This window comes from Ursus arctos, unplaced genomic scaffold (genome assembly GCF_023065955.2).
Source record: "Ursus arctos isolate Adak ecotype North America unplaced genomic scaffold, UrsArc2.0 scaffold_30, whole genome shotgun sequence".
NCBI classification, from domain to species: domain Eukaryota; kingdom Metazoa; phylum Chordata; class Mammalia; order Carnivora; family Ursidae; genus Ursus; species Ursus arctos.
Genome location: NW_026622986.1, coordinates 23,313,194 through 23,329,426, shown reverse-complemented (window position 1 = coordinate 23,329,426; position 16,233 = coordinate 23,313,194). Strand labels below are relative to the sequence as shown.

At 44.8% G+C, this 16,233-nt stretch overlaps 1 protein-coding gene across 2 annotated transcripts in view; it reads right to left on the bottom strand.

Annotated features, from left to right (window-relative positions):
• Positions 1–13,179, bottom strand: part of DCLRE1C (DNA cross-link repair 1C) — a 34,241-nt gene extending 21,062 nt beyond the window's left edge. The window contains exons 1-7 of one of the 2 annotated variants that reach the window (XM_026479031.4): positions 12,990–13,179; positions 9,149–9,200; positions 6,786–6,870; positions 3,082–3,141; positions 1,515–1,570; positions 858–959; positions 186–258 (exon numbers count right to left, since the gene is read on the bottom strand). In XM_026479031.4, coding sequence (XP_026334816.1) covers positions 186–258; positions 858–959; positions 1,515–1,570; positions 3,082–3,141; positions 6,786–6,870; positions 9,149–9,200; positions 12,990–13,098 — 537 coding nt within the window. In that variant the 5' untranslated portion in view covers positions 13,099–13,179. The remainder of the gene's footprint in view (positions 1–185; positions 259–857; positions 960–1,514; positions 1,571–3,081; positions 3,142–6,785; positions 6,871–9,148; positions 9,201–12,989) is intronic. The other variant, XM_026479033.4, reaches the window with a different exon arrangement.
• Between the last annotated feature and the right edge of the window lie 3,054 nt (positions 13,180–16,233).

The window sequence follows — 16,233 nt, the reverse complement described above, 5'->3', positions numbered from 1 at the left end:
CAGGAGTTTTAAAAGGCATTTAACACTTTTAAGAACATCACTCACCCTTTCCACTCCCAACAGTCACAGGTATTAATGCCAATTAATTATGGGGCGATTATGATCTGACATGTTATTCTAGAAACTTCCTACTAGAAATACAGCCACACCCCGATTACCACCCCTGCTTCTCTGGGGAGACTTACTCGACTAGGAATTTGATAAAATTTTGGATCACAGAAAGTAGTATCTAAGTATACACTTTGGATGTCTTTCACTCTGGAAAAAAAACACAACAACAATAATTGGTGTTAACCATCTAATGTGAAATAAAATATATGTAAAGTTTAAATTCTCAGTAATTTTAGACGGTGTTCCATTGAATTTGGAATTTTTTTGTTAAATCAACTTTGTTGGGAAATGATTTCCACACAATAAATTACACAGATTTTGTAAATATAATTCGGTGAGTTTTGACAGGTTCACATAACTACTGCCCCAATCAACATACAGAACGTTACCACCACCCCATTTCAAGAAGAAAATTTTGCTTTACTATCACAAATATAATAAACTTTGATTTCTAGTTGAAAGAAAGGCTTATATTTGGGGGGAAAGGATCAGTAAAACTTTGTAGATGATTCAGTCCTCCATTCAAGAATTATGTGAAGTCTGGGACACCTTGGGGTGGGGGCTCAATCAGTTAAGCATCTGACTTCTGATTTCTGCTCAGGTCATGATCTCAGGGTCATACGATGGAGCCCCGGGTCGAGCTCTGTGCTGGGTGTGAAGTCGACTTGGGATTCTCTCTTTCTCTCCCTCTGCCCCTCCCCCTGCTCGTGTGCCTGCTCTCTCAAAAAAAAAAAGGAATTACATACCTGCCCCCAGAGTGCAGAAGCTCCATTCTGGTGGCTTCTCCCTTTGCCAATCTGAAGTCTCCCGTGTACAAGACCGTTCCATTATTGCCCTGAAATAAAAACCTGAGAAGGAGATATATCTTGGTGACTTCTAAGTCTCATACGACATCCTAACAAAGCAAATATACACTAAATCCATAGCACACATTTCCTAACAAACATAGCGACCTACGATACAGTATTAATGGGATTTTAATAGCTCTAACCCAGACCGGCACTTAGCTGCCACCCCTTCCTGCGGGGGGGGGGGGGGCGGGGAATAACATAATGGAATATACTGCTGCCTTTGCAATAGATGTCCCTGAAATGCGTTAGCGATCTCAACTACATGAGATCATTCCTGCTCCTGGAGAGAAAAATCCATGGGAGAGGAAAATGCAAAGCCAATGGAGAAATGGCCACTGAAGACTTCCATTGTAAGAAAGCCACATTTCAAACTTGATCTTCCCCTCAGTCCCCCAAGTTCAATTTGGAAACAAAAATGAAAGAAATTGCCATCTACATATTAAAGAAATAATCTCCTTACACATATTATTTTCTAGACCCTAAAAACATACTTCTACAAATACAATACATATCTATGCATAATGAAACGGCAAAATAGATGAGCCCCCTTACATAACTGATCCTGGACAATGACCAGCTGGTAGGAGAGTCACAACAATCTCTTCCTTCTAAAAAGAAAATAAAGAAAAGATAATAATAATAGAAGTTATCGTCAGGACCCAGCTCTCCTTAATAGAACAAATCCAAGTACTTCTCCAGAATGTGGTATGCCTTTTCTCATTTCCTCACGCGCCAAATCCTGGAGACAAGTGGAATCCTAACCCACTGAACGACCGTTAAACACAGTGACAGTATAACCCAGCAATTCCACACCGAGCTACACACACAAGAGAAATGAAAATGGACATCCACACAAAACCCTGGATGTGAATGTTCACAACAGCATTGTTCACACTAGCCAACGAGTACAAACAGCCTAGACGTGGATCGATTGACGAGCAAATGAACAAGATGTGGTCTATCCATACAATGGAATGTTATTTGGGCCACAGCAAGAGAGGAAATCAGTAAGAAAAGGAAAAAAAAAAGCCTGATGTCACCTGGCCCCAAGTCACTATTCTGCAGAGTACTGTCCTCTTAGGGCAGAGCTCTGGACACACCAGCTCGCTACCTGATAATGGCAATTCCTCCCAGAAGTCTAACGTCATTCATTCCAATGGCCCCATTAGAGCAAGGGTCCTGTGGTTAGCGCTGGAGACACAACACACGGAGCCAGAGCGCATGAGAATAAATAAAGGACCAGAGTGGGACAGCCAGACTCTGATCAACGGGAGCTGCCTGCTGTCTGTGCCCAGTTTTCACCAACATAGGTGGCAAGGCAGTGAGGCAATCGGAGGAGTCTAGTGTTAGCTAAGTGAGGTCAGGACAGCATTTAGGAACCTTCAGGCTATCCTTTTTCCCCGTCCTTTTTAACCCACCCTCACCTGCCCTGCAGTCCCCCTTGGTGAACAACTCGATGAGGGCTACACTTCACATGCCTGATCTTCTCCAGAGAGGAGTTGTGAAAAGTCAGCCCCTGCCTGATCCCGGGTAGACGACGCGTCCACAGAGCAGGTTATAACCAGGCCATGGAACTAATATTAACTAGATTTACCATAAAGTAGGAAAATACTTCCTGGCTCTAGGAAGAATGTGAGGTAAAAAAATAAAGAAAAGGTAGGTCCATAATCATATTATTAAACAATATATTCACAAAAGTACCCGCTTCTAAATTTAAGGACAAAAAATATATTGGATCCACTTGGATACTGTTTAAGTAAAAAATGATTCAGAAAAAGAGAAAATCACAAATATATAAATTTGCTACAAAAGCACTAAGCACCAAATTATATCCTGAATATTATATAAACGTAATAAATGTGACAATGACATCACGTAGTAATATCAACTGGAATTCTCATTATTAGCATTTAATATGCTAAAAAGGAACAATTCACACAGAAGTCAAAGTCTACCTTTGCATGTAGAAGAGAAATACAACACAAATATTTTTTCCCCTACAAATTCACCCAATTACTATAACTTTCATTTATAGTAAGATGAGCATTCAAAATCACAGCGAAAAACAATCATATTATTACATAATAATTTTTTAAAATTACATTTAATATTTACTTACCTCGCCTGACACTTCATCGACTAAAGGTATCTGGGTAGGAGTTTCAATTTCAATGGATATCTATTAAAAAAGAGACCATATGTACATCATACTGTTTTCACCGTTTTTCATGGACTTACATGCCTTTGCCATCTCAAACACAGAAAAAGGACTTAGAAGTTACTGAGACTCTGAGTAATAATTTCCGATTTGTGATACTAAACGTTTTAGCAGCTTGAGGACAGGACTGAGCTACAGTAGAGCCTTTCCCGTGGCTGACGTGGCGACGTGCATTAAATGCCTTCTAAACTCACCTACGCTTTGACTCGGCAGTCCTATTTCCATGCATGCAATTTTTTCCCCTTCAACTGCCCATCCCCGAGCTCCCACTCCCTCCCCCGTCTGAACTTGAGTCTGGGAAACACTTGGCGTGTGCTCTTGTGCTATTCGGCTTAGGTTTCCTGCTGCAGGGGCGCAGCCTGGATCCATCCCCAGGCCCTGGCCTAGTTCACAGGTTCGGGCCACAGCAAACTGTTAAGCGTCTGCCTTCAGCTCAGGTCATGACCTCAGGATCCTGGGATTGAGTCCAGCTCCCCACTAGGTGGGAAGTCTGCTTCTCCCCCACCCCCCAGCCCCAGCTCATACTCTCTAACACATAAAATCTTTAAAAAAAAAAAAAAATCCTCACATTCTGGAACAAACACGTACTGTATTCACCATGCACTTTTTTACTACTGTGAGCTTCGGTGAGCTAGTACCCTAGTCAGGATGTTCGCGTGCTCGTACGTGAAATGGCTGTTCTCTTCCTTGCACTATCGTTATCGATTCTGCCAACAAGGTTGAGCGGCTTCTCTCTTTACCATATCCCACAAAAACTCATCCAGTATGGGGGTTATTTGTCCTTTGAACATTTGGTAAAATGCACCTATAAAACCATCTGGATCTGGGGCTTTATTGAAAAAGAGATCTTTAAGTTGCTTTAATTTCTTCAATGTTTACTTATTCAAGTTTTCCACTTTTCTTGCCTCAATCTGGTATTTTCCTACTTATCCAGGTATTTACCCACTTCGCCTAAAATATCAAATATATGATCATTAATTTTCAAAAAATGCATTGCTGCTATTCATAGCTACTTTCCTTTCATCACTCTGTATTTTTATATGCATCTTCTTTTTTTAATCTTTGCAGAAATCTAGCTCTGTTCCTCTGAAGATGAGCTTTTACTTTTGTTCATCTTCCATTTTCTGTGACCCGCCGGTCTCTGTATCACTAACTTGTCCTTCGACCTTTATTATTTCCTTCTTTCACATACCCTTAGATGTGCTTTGTTGCTCCTTTTCCTTCTTATTGATTTGAAGACTCATTCCCCGTAATTCTGGTCTTTGTTTTCTAACAAATGTGCTTAACGGTCTCAATTTCCCCTCAAGCGCTAATTTAGCCGCGTCACACGCATTTGGACATGTGTTCTCACTGTCCCTCCGTTCTAAGTATTACACGTTTTTCTTCACAATTTCCTCTCTAACCTAATGGCTGCTTATTATATGCATTTAGTTCCCGTATGTATGGGGTGACCGGAGCTCTCCTTTCCTTTGCGACTCAGCATCATTGCATCGTCCTCAAAACCATCTGTCCTAGACAGATCACTAGCATTTCCTACTTCTTTTGTGGCGCGGTACGTGGTCAATTGTTGTAAATGTTCCATGTCTACCAAAGATCTTGTTTTCCCTTTGGGTGCCTCGGATTGCTTCTAGTTCACATTTATTAATTATGCCCTTCCAATCTCTCTCTTATTTCCTGCCTCCTTCCTCTTTTGGTTTCTGAGAGGGGTGTGGGGAGTGCCCCAGCTACAACTGCTGAGCTGCCTGGTCTCCCTGAGATTGTGAGGTGGCCTCGTACTCCACCAGCTTAGCTGAGCCGGAACTGTCCTACGAGTCCCTTCCACGTACACCTCCAGGTGGGCACTGGCCACAAGAAACACCTATGTGAGATCTGGAAGGCCAAAGTCAACCACCAGCCCTTTCTTAATGCGCTGAAGGGTGCTGGAAATTCTAACAGCGCAGGACGTTGACCTGCTGGCTCAGCTTGCAGACGGGGCAGGACCGCAGCAACCCCACCTTCGGCTGCGTATCCCCTCCAGCTTCTCGAAGGCCTGGCCCAGGAGTGTGGAACTCAGTGGCAACGGGGAGCTGCAGCACTACCCAGGTTGGGAGGAGTGAGAGACAGACGGGGGTTCCAGGTTGTCCTTGTGGGTTCCAGACCATCTCTGCCCCTCTCTGTTTCTTTCTCAGCTCAACTTCCCGACTGCTGGCCGGGCAGACCCACGGCAACTTCAGGCCTAATACGAGGCTGAGGTTATAGCCTTGGTGTTGGGTCACTCTGGGGAGTGGGGATGGACCCCATCCGATTATTGTCAGAGGTCGAGGCTGACTGTGTCACACTGCACCAGCAGGGTATGAAAACACTGTACTTCCCACACTGCGGGACGTTCCGGGGAGAGGAGAGCAGTGCCCCAGCTGGGAGGAAGTGGCTCTTCACGGCCCGAGAGAGGGTAGCAGTGCGTGGCCCTGGTTTTTGTTGTGGTTGGGGGGGGGGGTGCCTGGGCTTGTGTGGTTCAAACTTCATGTCAGTGCCGGGGGGGGGGGGCAGGCTTTTCAATCAGCTTGCCCAAATGTGGGGCAGAAGTGGAAAGAGGATGTGAAAGCTGAGAGCTGGCAGCAGGCAAATCTCAAACAGACCGTGACACTTGTTCAGACTCTCCCACAGTGACTGGCGGTCTAATCCACGCAGTGCACCCTGACCGTCAGTGCACCCTGACCGTATCCCCCAGCGGTGCCCACTCTCTGATCAAGCACTGCGGGGCCAGTGATTACTTTATGTCAACTGCATGTTAAGTTCATACCTTCTGGATCCGTTGTTCCTTCTGACAGTAAATAACATCCTCTTTGAAACAAGATCTCCTTTTGCCTTCCAGTCTATCCTGTATGATATAAAACTAGCCACTCTGGCATTTTTAGCTTCTAATCGTTTAGTACATCTTTTCCTTTGTTTTTTATTTCCATTTCAACTTGCAATTATCCTTTTGCTTTATCTAAGTCTCTTGTAGATGAAGACTGTTAGAACTTTCTTTATTCCCCTTAACCTAAACTGAGAAAATCATTAGCTAGAAAATTAGTTAGAAAACTAATTAGTAATTACTGTTATAATAGAACTTTTCCTGGCGTCTTTACATTCTCCATGCCATTCTTTTGTTTCTCCCCTTTACTATCTGCTTTCCATTGGACAGATCCATTTTATTCTGTCAGATTCAGAGTTGTCCACTCTATTTTTATTCTAGTTGTTATCCCTTTATCGTAACCATTAGATGTGTTCATTTTCCCTAAACTATGTCATGACCTAAATAAGAGGATTTATCGATTGGGTTAAACATTTTACACTTTGAAGTATTAAAATGCAACTTAGCAAGGGTTCATGAGATTAAACCAACAAAACTAAGACCCTAGATCAAACCGTTGAAGGACAAGAAAAACAAATATGCAACAATAAAATGTTGGCCTCTTCTAAACTGATGAATTACAAAGACTAAACATCAGTACTGTAATTAATATGGATAAATATAGTGTAGGAGGAACTGGGCTTTGAATAATTCCAATGCATTGTTTCATCAACCTCGAAAAATATTTCCCCTTGAGAAAAAGAATTAGTGTCATTCAAAAAATAAAACTTACGATTCGTTTCTCCCAAAATCTGTACTTCGGGCTAGTTAACAACAACTCTTTAGTAACAGGTGAACAGTATAAGCAAACCTTCAAGCTGAAAGGAAGAAAGTTAGAAAAGGTGTGTTAGTACAATCCACAACGAGCCATCTGAGTGACCAGAAAATACATTTCATCATCTGTCAGTTATCTCAAATCATTCAGACACTGAGCTGGCTCAACCAGTGTTGGAGCAGGTCCCCACATGCCACCACCTGTGACTATCTAGGTCCCATCAAAACCACAAAGGGGGGGGCACCCAGCTGGCTCAGTCGGTAGAGCGTGAGACTCTGGATCTTGGGGTTGTAAGTCAGAGCCCCACGTTCAGTGTAGAGATTACTTAAAAATAAATTTTTTAAAAAGATTTATTTATTTTGAGAGAAAGAAGGGGGGAGAGTGAATGAGCACACGCACATTTGCGCGCAGAGTGGGGAAGAGCAGAAGGAGAGGAAGAGAATCTGAAGCAGACTCCCTGCTGAGCACGGAGCCCACGTGGGGCTCAATCCCGCAACCCTGGGATCATGACCTGGGCTGAAATCAAGAGCCAGCCGCTTAACAGACTGCCTCCGAGGAGCCCCCCCCTTAAAAATAAAATCTTAAAAACAAAAACAAAAAAAAGAATGCAGAGGGACAATGGGAAAGAAACAGATGACAGAAAATACTGTGCCCTCTGACTTCCTCAAAAGGGTGTCCCCCATCACTCTTAAAGACACACGTTTGTACATGATCAGGTATGTGTGGAAAGATACCACCAAATGAAGCTACCTCTCGAGAAGGGAAAGGGGTGGGGTGCTTTTGAATTTGTTCAAAAGCGAAGGTTAGAGGTTAAGAATATAGTCTGTGGTAGACCATATTTTCCAAAGATGGCCATACTAATCTATATCCCAAACATACACGCTCTGTTTACAAAATGGATACAGAAATCCCTCCACTGACAGGAGGGGTCTATTTTAACCTCCCCTTCAACCTGTCTTGGTAACTGCCTTAACCAACAGAATGCGATGAAGGAAGGTCGCAGGACTTTGGAGGCTATGTCTCCTGGGCAACATGGCTACGTGCTAGTTCTCCTTTGGGACATACACTTTTTAAGCCCTGAGTCTCCATTTAAGAAGTTCAGCTACCTTGCAATTACCATACTGAAGAGTTTTCTAGCGAGAGAGATGCCCAAAAGCCCCAGCTGCCTGATTTTTCTCAGCCTTGGTGTCAAACACTGAATGAATGGGCCTCCAGATAATCACAGCCCCCACAGGACACCCAGCCAGGCAGGAACCAGCCACCCCCACTGTGCCCTGTCAGCACTCCCGACCCATAGAAACTGAGAAAGAGAACATATGATTAGTGATTTAAGTCACTAAGTTTTGGGGTAATCTGTTACGCAGCAATAGATAACTAATATTCAGGCTCCAAAATGAGACAGACCTGGTTGAAATCCTGGTCCTGCCACTTACTGGCTGCGTGACCTTGGGCAACTAATTAAACCTCTCTGGTTCCTCAGTTTCCTCATCTGCAAAATAGAAATAATAATGGTTTCTATTCAAAAAATTATCAAGAGGATCTAAAGAGGATGTTCGCTCCAAGAAGACAGGGATTTCATCTGTGCTGTTACTATTATACCCTCCACGTCCAGGACAATGTCTGACTCATCACAGGCACCCAAAGAAACTGTCCAACTAATCAATCCACAGTGCCTGGCATATACGTAAGTACTCAATGAATACCGGCTACCACTTATCACGAACACAGACTAGTGACAGCACTTTGCAGAGAAGACTGACATCCACTGGTCAGAAGTTAGAGGGTCCGCAGGGCCCTTTCCAGTACATATCTTGAGAATCTGGAATTGACACTGAGGCAAAAGCAGGCTACGGGAAAAGAACGCAGTAGTTTAAAGATCCAAAAACATAGGATTATCTTCACGACAGAACAACACACACAGGGAGAAAGGAAAACGAACACACTACTGCTGCTCCCAGCAGCACGAGGAATCCCATAATCAGAACGTTAAGTGAAAGAGAACAAAGAGTCAGGTCTATTCGGTATGATTCTACTTATGCAAAGTTCACAACCAGCCAAAACCAAACCTAAAGGACAAAAAGTCAGAATGCAGGTGGCCTCTGGGAGATAAGGACTGACCAGGAGGAGGAATGGGGCTCTGTTCTGGGACACTGGTCTTATTCTGTTTCTCGATCTGGGAGGAAACTTCACAGACATGCTCACCTGTAAAAGTTCATCTGACTGTGAACCCTTACGATGCATGTACTTTCCTGTGTACAAGTCAGAGCTCAATTAAACCGTTTACTTAAAAACACACACAAATAATTAGCAAAATAAATTACCTGCACTCTAACCTTCTTTTCAGGGTAGGGGCTCTTAATCCTTTCATGTGATCTAAAACAAAAGAATCAAAAATCATAAGCACATTTTTTTTGGAGAGGATTCCTTAGGCCAAGCAAATAGTTGCCTATTCTTTTCAAGCTTCCTTTTATGAGAAAATATATGAGAGGTTCACTTTTTCTTTTAAAGATTTATTTTACGGGCACCTGGGTGGCTCAGTCGTTAAGCGTCTGCCTTCAGCTCAGGTCGTGATCCCAGAGTCCTGGGATTGAGCCCTGCATCGGGCTCCCTGCTCAGCAGGACGCCTGCTTCTCCCTCTCCCCCTTCTTATATTCCTTTTCTTGCTCTCTGTCAAATAATAAAATCTTAAAAAAAAAAAAAAGATTTTATTTGAGAGAGAGAGCAAGCATGCTCACGCATGAGTAGGGGGTGGGGGAGAAGGAGAGAATCCTGAAGGAGGCTCCCGCTGAGCACAGAGCCCGACATGGGGCTGGATCCCATGACCCCGAGATCACAACTTGAGCCAAAACCAAGAGTCGGACGCTCAACCAACTGAACCCCCAGGTGCCACGAGGTTTATAAGAGAACTAATTCGTGTGGGCTACTGGCTCTTTCTTCCACAGGTGACAAATGCATCTGAAAACAGGACAGGAACCACCAAAAGCTGACCATCTCCGGCCATCATTTAAAAGGAGAATGATCCCTTCCATCTTAGGACAGGGTCTAAATTGCTCTGAGTAGCCACAGAAGAATGAGTACCAGACCCTCATTTCAGAACTGTTTCCAGCACTTTCCTTTACGTTCTTCTTTCATTTTAATCCAACCATCCTTCGTGCCCCGCTCTCTGTGACCCATTCAGTTCCAGGCATGTGAGTTAGTCCATCTGGAACTAGTTCAGGCGTAGGCCGGCATAAGAAGAGTTTCATTCTCTTCTCAGCCTGCTGTGACTGCGGTATTTCTATCTACACAGGCCCACTTCGCAGCCCTCCAAAGTAACAGATATAGAAAGATGGCCTTTAAACGTATGGTGCATCCTAATGCATTCTGAATCTCCAGCATGGGAAGGACTAGATAGCAATAACCACACCTTCTCAGTTTAGGTGAATCAAACCAATCCTAATTATTCAAATTAACACACACACACACACACACACACACACGCCCTCAACTTGCCCGTGGTGATCCTTAACTCCAGAGAAAACAACGCAGTCGCCCCACCCCCCCAAGGAAAACCTTGACCAGACATGTGCCTGCCCCCTCGGACGGTGAATCTCCTCAGAGCACTCCTGGTCCAGGCTTTTAGGGCCTATGGGGGCATCCCAGGGCAGAACTTTCAGTTGGGATTTCCAAACAATTTGTGCCATGGCAAAAAAGAGACTGAATCAGGACTCGGCTCCATACTCCTGAACTAAATCAGCAGGCAGCACTCTAGCTGCTTTAATCAGGACGAGCCCAGCCCCCTCCAAGACTGCCAGGCACGAGAACCCGGGCCATTTTACTTGGTGCTGCGAGGACTGCACCCACAGTCTTCTTTCCACGGCCGTTTCCCTTTTCTTGGACCAGATTAAGTCATTGTAAATTGTCCCCTAAAGGGGTCTTCTCCAACCCTGGGCCACTATCTCAGGCCATGGGTCCCTCTTGTCCTCCAGGCCTTACTGATGCTTAGCAAAACCTGTCCTGAGCAGAGCACCGGGTTCCAGATGGTCCATGAACACGACTGAGTGGGCCATGGGATGAGATGTTCTACCGAAATGTGATGTTAATGCATTTATGTGATTTTTTCTACCAAAGAGCTCACAGATTTGTCAGATATTCTGTATCAGTCGGCTCAGCTGACATAACAAAATGCCACAGACAGGATGGCTTAAACCACAAAATTTCTTAGAGTTCTGGAGGCTAAATTCCAAGATCAAGGAGCCAAAGGCTGGTTTCTGGTGAAATTTCTCCTCCTGGCTTGCAGATGGGCTTTCTTCAGTGTGTGTGTGTGGAGAGAAAGAAATCTCTATTGCTCTTTTTATAAGGCCATCAATCCTAACCAATTAGGACCCTGCCCTTATAAGCTCATTTAAATTTTAATTGCCTCCTAAAAACCCAGTCACCAAATACAGTCACATAGGGGGTTTAAGCTTCAACATGCGAATTGGGGGTGGGAGGGGTGGTGAGGGGGAGCACAATTAAGTCCACAGCACATCAAAGAAATCTGTTTCTTAAAAACATTAAAAACTACCAGTAAGGAATGTGGGAAATTTCTGAAAGCAGAAGTTGAGTTCTTGCCCTCGGTAAGTTTATATGCTGGTTGAGTAAACAGACTCACATGTCATTAGAGAACAGGAACAGTTATTATCAACTGCTCAATAATAGGGAGTCGGTTTCTTGCTTAACGTACAAACTAACGATCACAATTTCAGATTCCTTTAGGTGGATTCCTCCTCCAAACTCTGCTTGTAAACATAAAGGGCAAGCCGCCACGCCACGCTTCAATCAAGGCTAGCACATTTTGAGTTCAGAAACTCCAGTGAGGGGGGCGCCTGGGTAGCGCAGTCGTTAAAGCGTCTGCCTTCGGCTCAGGGCGTGATCCCGGCTTACCGGGATCGAGTCCCACATCGGGCTCCTCCGCTATGAGCCTGCTTCTTCCTCTCCCACTCCCCCTGCTGTGTTCCCTCTTTCGCTGGCTGTCTCTCTGTCACATAAATAAATAAAATCTTTAAAAAAAAAAAAAAAAACTCCAGTGAGGGGGCGTCTGGGTGGCGCAGCTGTTAGGCATCTGCCTTCGGCTCAGGGCGTGATCCCAGCGTTATGGGATCGAGCCCCACATTGGGATCCTCCGCTATGAGCCTGCCTCTTCCTCTCCCACTCCCCCTGTGTTCCCTCTCTCTTCAAAAAAAACAAAAACAAACAAACAAAAAAAACCTCCAGTGAGGCTCAAGACAAAAGGCAAAACAGAGGTATTCTCACCCAGCAGGAGATTCACAATGAAAAAAAAAACCCAAAACCAAAAACCTTATTCTGGAGAATAAGTAGAAAGACCCTCAAAGAGGCTCACAGTGCTATTTAGCAAATCGAGAGAGGAAGTCCAGATTTTCCTCATTAAAGAGAGAAAAATAGTAGGTTAGAGCAAGAAAGAGGCATTTCCCAAAGGCAGTAACTTGGGCACACCAGATGTTACACATGGCCCACAGCTGCAGACTGAGCGCTCCTCCAGCTCTGGAGACTGGCTAGACCCTTTTAGAGACACTCCAGCCTCACCTGGAGCCTCTAGCCACCAAGCCGTATCAATAGGGCCTAATCCCTAACTGTGCGCAGCTGTGAAATCTTAGTATTTTGGCTGCCTCACCTTAAACGAAACTTTTATACTGGATGTGGACAGAACACCTAAAAGGAGCGGGAGCCTGCAGTTCATGGAGCTTTCGGACAGGATGTTTGATTGTGTGCGCACGCGCTTGCTTGATAATAAATGTTGGGGTGGGGGAGGGGAGGGCAAAATTTCATCTGAAACTCGTCTTCTTTATAACATGGAAGCGAAGATGTAAAGGAAGAAGTAAGTAATAATCCTCGCTGACCTCTGACTATTCGCTGCTAGGAGAGCTACCAAAAGAACCTAAGTGTTACGCCTGGTCAAACTGGCTCGGGTGGTTGCGCAAGTTTCGGTTTTGTCCCGTCGTACGGATGAAGAAATAAAGCCTCAGAGAGGCTGACAAGCTAGGCTGGGACAAGGTGCACCTGCTAGACTCGGCCCCGGCCTCCCGAAGCCTGCATTCCGCCGCTCGAGCACCCCCCCCCGGGCGGCTCCCCGGCGAGGCCAGAACCCGCGCAGCCCGCGCCGCCCGCGCCGCGCTCACTCACCCTTGTGGCAGTGGGACAGGAAGTAGGCGCGGGCCTTCAGGTTCTCCCTGTCGAAGCGGTCTATGGAGATGGTTGGATACTCGGCCATCTGCCCCATGAAGGAACTCATAGCGCCGGCACAGCACGGCTGACCGGTCCCCACGCCGCCCGCGGAAGCTGAGGTCTGGCCCCGCAGCGCCGCCACTTCCGGGAACCTGCCGCCGCCGCGCTATTGGCCGGCCAGACGCAGCCACGTCCAATCAGAGGAGCCGTGAGGCGGCGGGGCGGTGCCGAGGAACGACCGAGCAGAGCCGGCTGCTCGCGAGCCGCGTGGTTAATTGTCCGAGTGGCGGGATGCTGGGCTGGGGGCAGCTGGTTATGATCTAGGGTGTGACCCGACGAGGGTGCCTCCTGCCGGAAATCTTGACTCGACACCGGCGGCGTTCTGATGCGGAGTGCAGGTGTGTGTGCAGGAACGGTATCGCGAAGGGAAACTGAAAACCCGTAGCTGGTGCTGCACCCAAGGATGCAAAGAAGCGCAGGGGGATGCAAAGCTTCCTTTGAAATCAGACTGCGTTCCACCTCCTGCTTGTCTACCGAGAGCCTGAAAGCCGAGCTCAGTTTCCCTTTTTTCCTTTTCTTCCCAGTTTCTACCTTAGGAGAGAACCATGAGGATTGTACGAGAAAAAAAATTATATGTGACTCATAGTAGATTCAATAACTGTTAGTTTCCGCTTCCATTTATTTATTAAAGATTTTTATTTATTTATTTGACAGAGAGAGCACAAGCAGGGGAGCAGCAGGCAGAGGGAGAAGCAGGCTCCCTGCTAAGCACGGAGCCCCATGTGGGACTGGATCCCAGGACCCCAGGATCATGACCTGAGCCGAAGGCGGAGGCTTAACAGACGGGGCCACCCAGGGGTCCCTCACTGAATGGTATTTATTGGACCCCTTCCTAGCAAGTCTCCTTAAACACCACAATATTAATAATCAGAAACAACTCAGTCTTGAGGTGTTGCTTTGTGCATACCACTATAATAAGCCTTGCAGTTATTACACGGATGACTAAGATGTGCCTTCAGGTAGGTTTGCAATCCATCTAGAGTCAACACATTCGCAGAATATGGTAAAAAATGCGTCCACAAAGACACAAAGTAATGTGGAGGGGAAATCCAAGGACGATGAATTTTAAGCAGTGGACTCAAGAATCAGAGTGCCACCCTCACAGAACACCAGCATTTTCCTGCAGCCATGGTACTCAGAGTTCTATTCAAATACAGATTTCTCATAAGGTGAAGAAAAAGAAAGGGAGGAAGATGAGGCAGAGTGGGAGCTATATAGACATCATAATCACTCATTTGAGTAGAGCATTCTGCTAGTGTACTATTGCTAACACCTTTGATTTGGTGTAAGATGCTTTGTCTTAGAATGTGTATACCTAACAACAAATTCTGGTGAGATTGGGATCTGGAGAATCTGGTGTGTCTCCCTCTGACTGGATTTGAAACTCCTGGCAATGCAGCTCAAGATCATACTCATATGCTTATCGAGCCACTTACATATCCCCTCTTCTTTCCACAATGGATACAGTATGAAAGAGTAAAGGGAAATAGGATAAGGGAGAAAAGATAGGTCAGAAAACAGTGAAGATGTAAGCACAGCCCACAGATACGCACGTACTGTTGGAAGACGTGAGTCAATTATTTGGTTCCTTAGAGGAAGCCACAATCCCTTCCTAGCCTCACACATCCTCAAGACACAAATATAACAGATTTTCAGGAGAAGTCAAATTTTCTGGATACTGAATCCCAAGAGAAATTCCTCCTGTGGCAGCTAGTAAAGAAAACTGAAATTAAGCTAAGCTCTGCTTCCTCATCCCGCACTTGGGAATCTTTCTGCAATTCTAAGCTCTTCGGACTTCTAAGTCCCTGATGTGTTCTGTCTCAGCAGGACTGAAAACTGCTACCAAGTGTATGTTAAATACCAAAAAATTCATTATTGAGGTAGGTATAAGTCTGTTGGGAAATCACTACAGGATATAGTTTTCTTCACTTATAAACTGTTGTCAATCTAAATTAACTTATGTTATAAACTTACTGTATTTTATGCTATTCCTTCAGAATAAAGGACACAAAATGTCATAGGAGGAAGTATACGATGAGATAAAGTATGTTTTTTAAAAAGTGTATCTGTGTGCTAGGGTTGCTGTAACAAGCACCACAGACTGGGTGACTTACACAACAGAAATTTAATTGTCTCAGAGTTCTGGAAGCTGGAAGTCTGAGATCGTACTGTATGATTCCACTTACATAAAATTATGGAAAGTGTGAACTGATCTAAAGTGACAGGAAGCAAATCAGTAGTTGGTTGGGGGCACAGGAAACAAGTTCATTAACTTGATGGTGGTGATGATTTCACAGGTGTATGCATATGTCAAAACTTATCAAATTATAGGCGGTTAAATATGTGCCAATTACTGCATTTCAATTATCGCTCAATGGATTTGTTTTCAAAATGTTTGGAGAGTGTGTGGGAGAATGTGAACAAAGTGAACAAGATTGGCAAGGATATGCTTTCTGTAGAGGACTTAAGAAGACACTGCATGGCTAACTCACATAACAGAAGGTGGCTTTGAAAAAATCACAATGTATGTTTATTTTGGATTAGTTTCATATACATCTCCACCACCCATATCTCTTCTTCACACCTCCTACCCTCAATCCTCTGATTGATTAAACTGTTATTATTCAACTAAGAAAAACTAACTAAAGTCTACCCAAAGTCCCAGAAAATGGTAAGTGTTCAATAAATATTACCTTTTATTATTATCTACTGGGCATCCACTAAGTGCCAGACACTGTGCTTGATCCTGGATGTACATAAAGGAATCAGCCTTGGCACAAGACCTTACGGTCTGGCAGAAGTAGAAACGCATGGAAATAAATAAATGCAAGAACTTTTACAGTGCTTTATTGGAGGTCTGCTCAGGATGCAGTGCGGAACCAAGCAGAAGAGCTCAATTCTGCAAGGAGAATCAGGGGATATCAGAAAAACTTAGCAGAGAAGGTGAACTCGAGTTCAGCTTCTGGGTCCAGAAACACGTGAAGTCCTTGGAGTGAGATTTTTTCAGTCTGCACACTGCCAATAGTTCCTTTTAACCAAAGCACTGGGATCAAAAGGGATGAAATAATAGGGACTTACCAGGGGAAGTCAAGCCTAAACCAGCTAAGGGACCAGACCACGAGGGCCTTATACACCAAGCCAA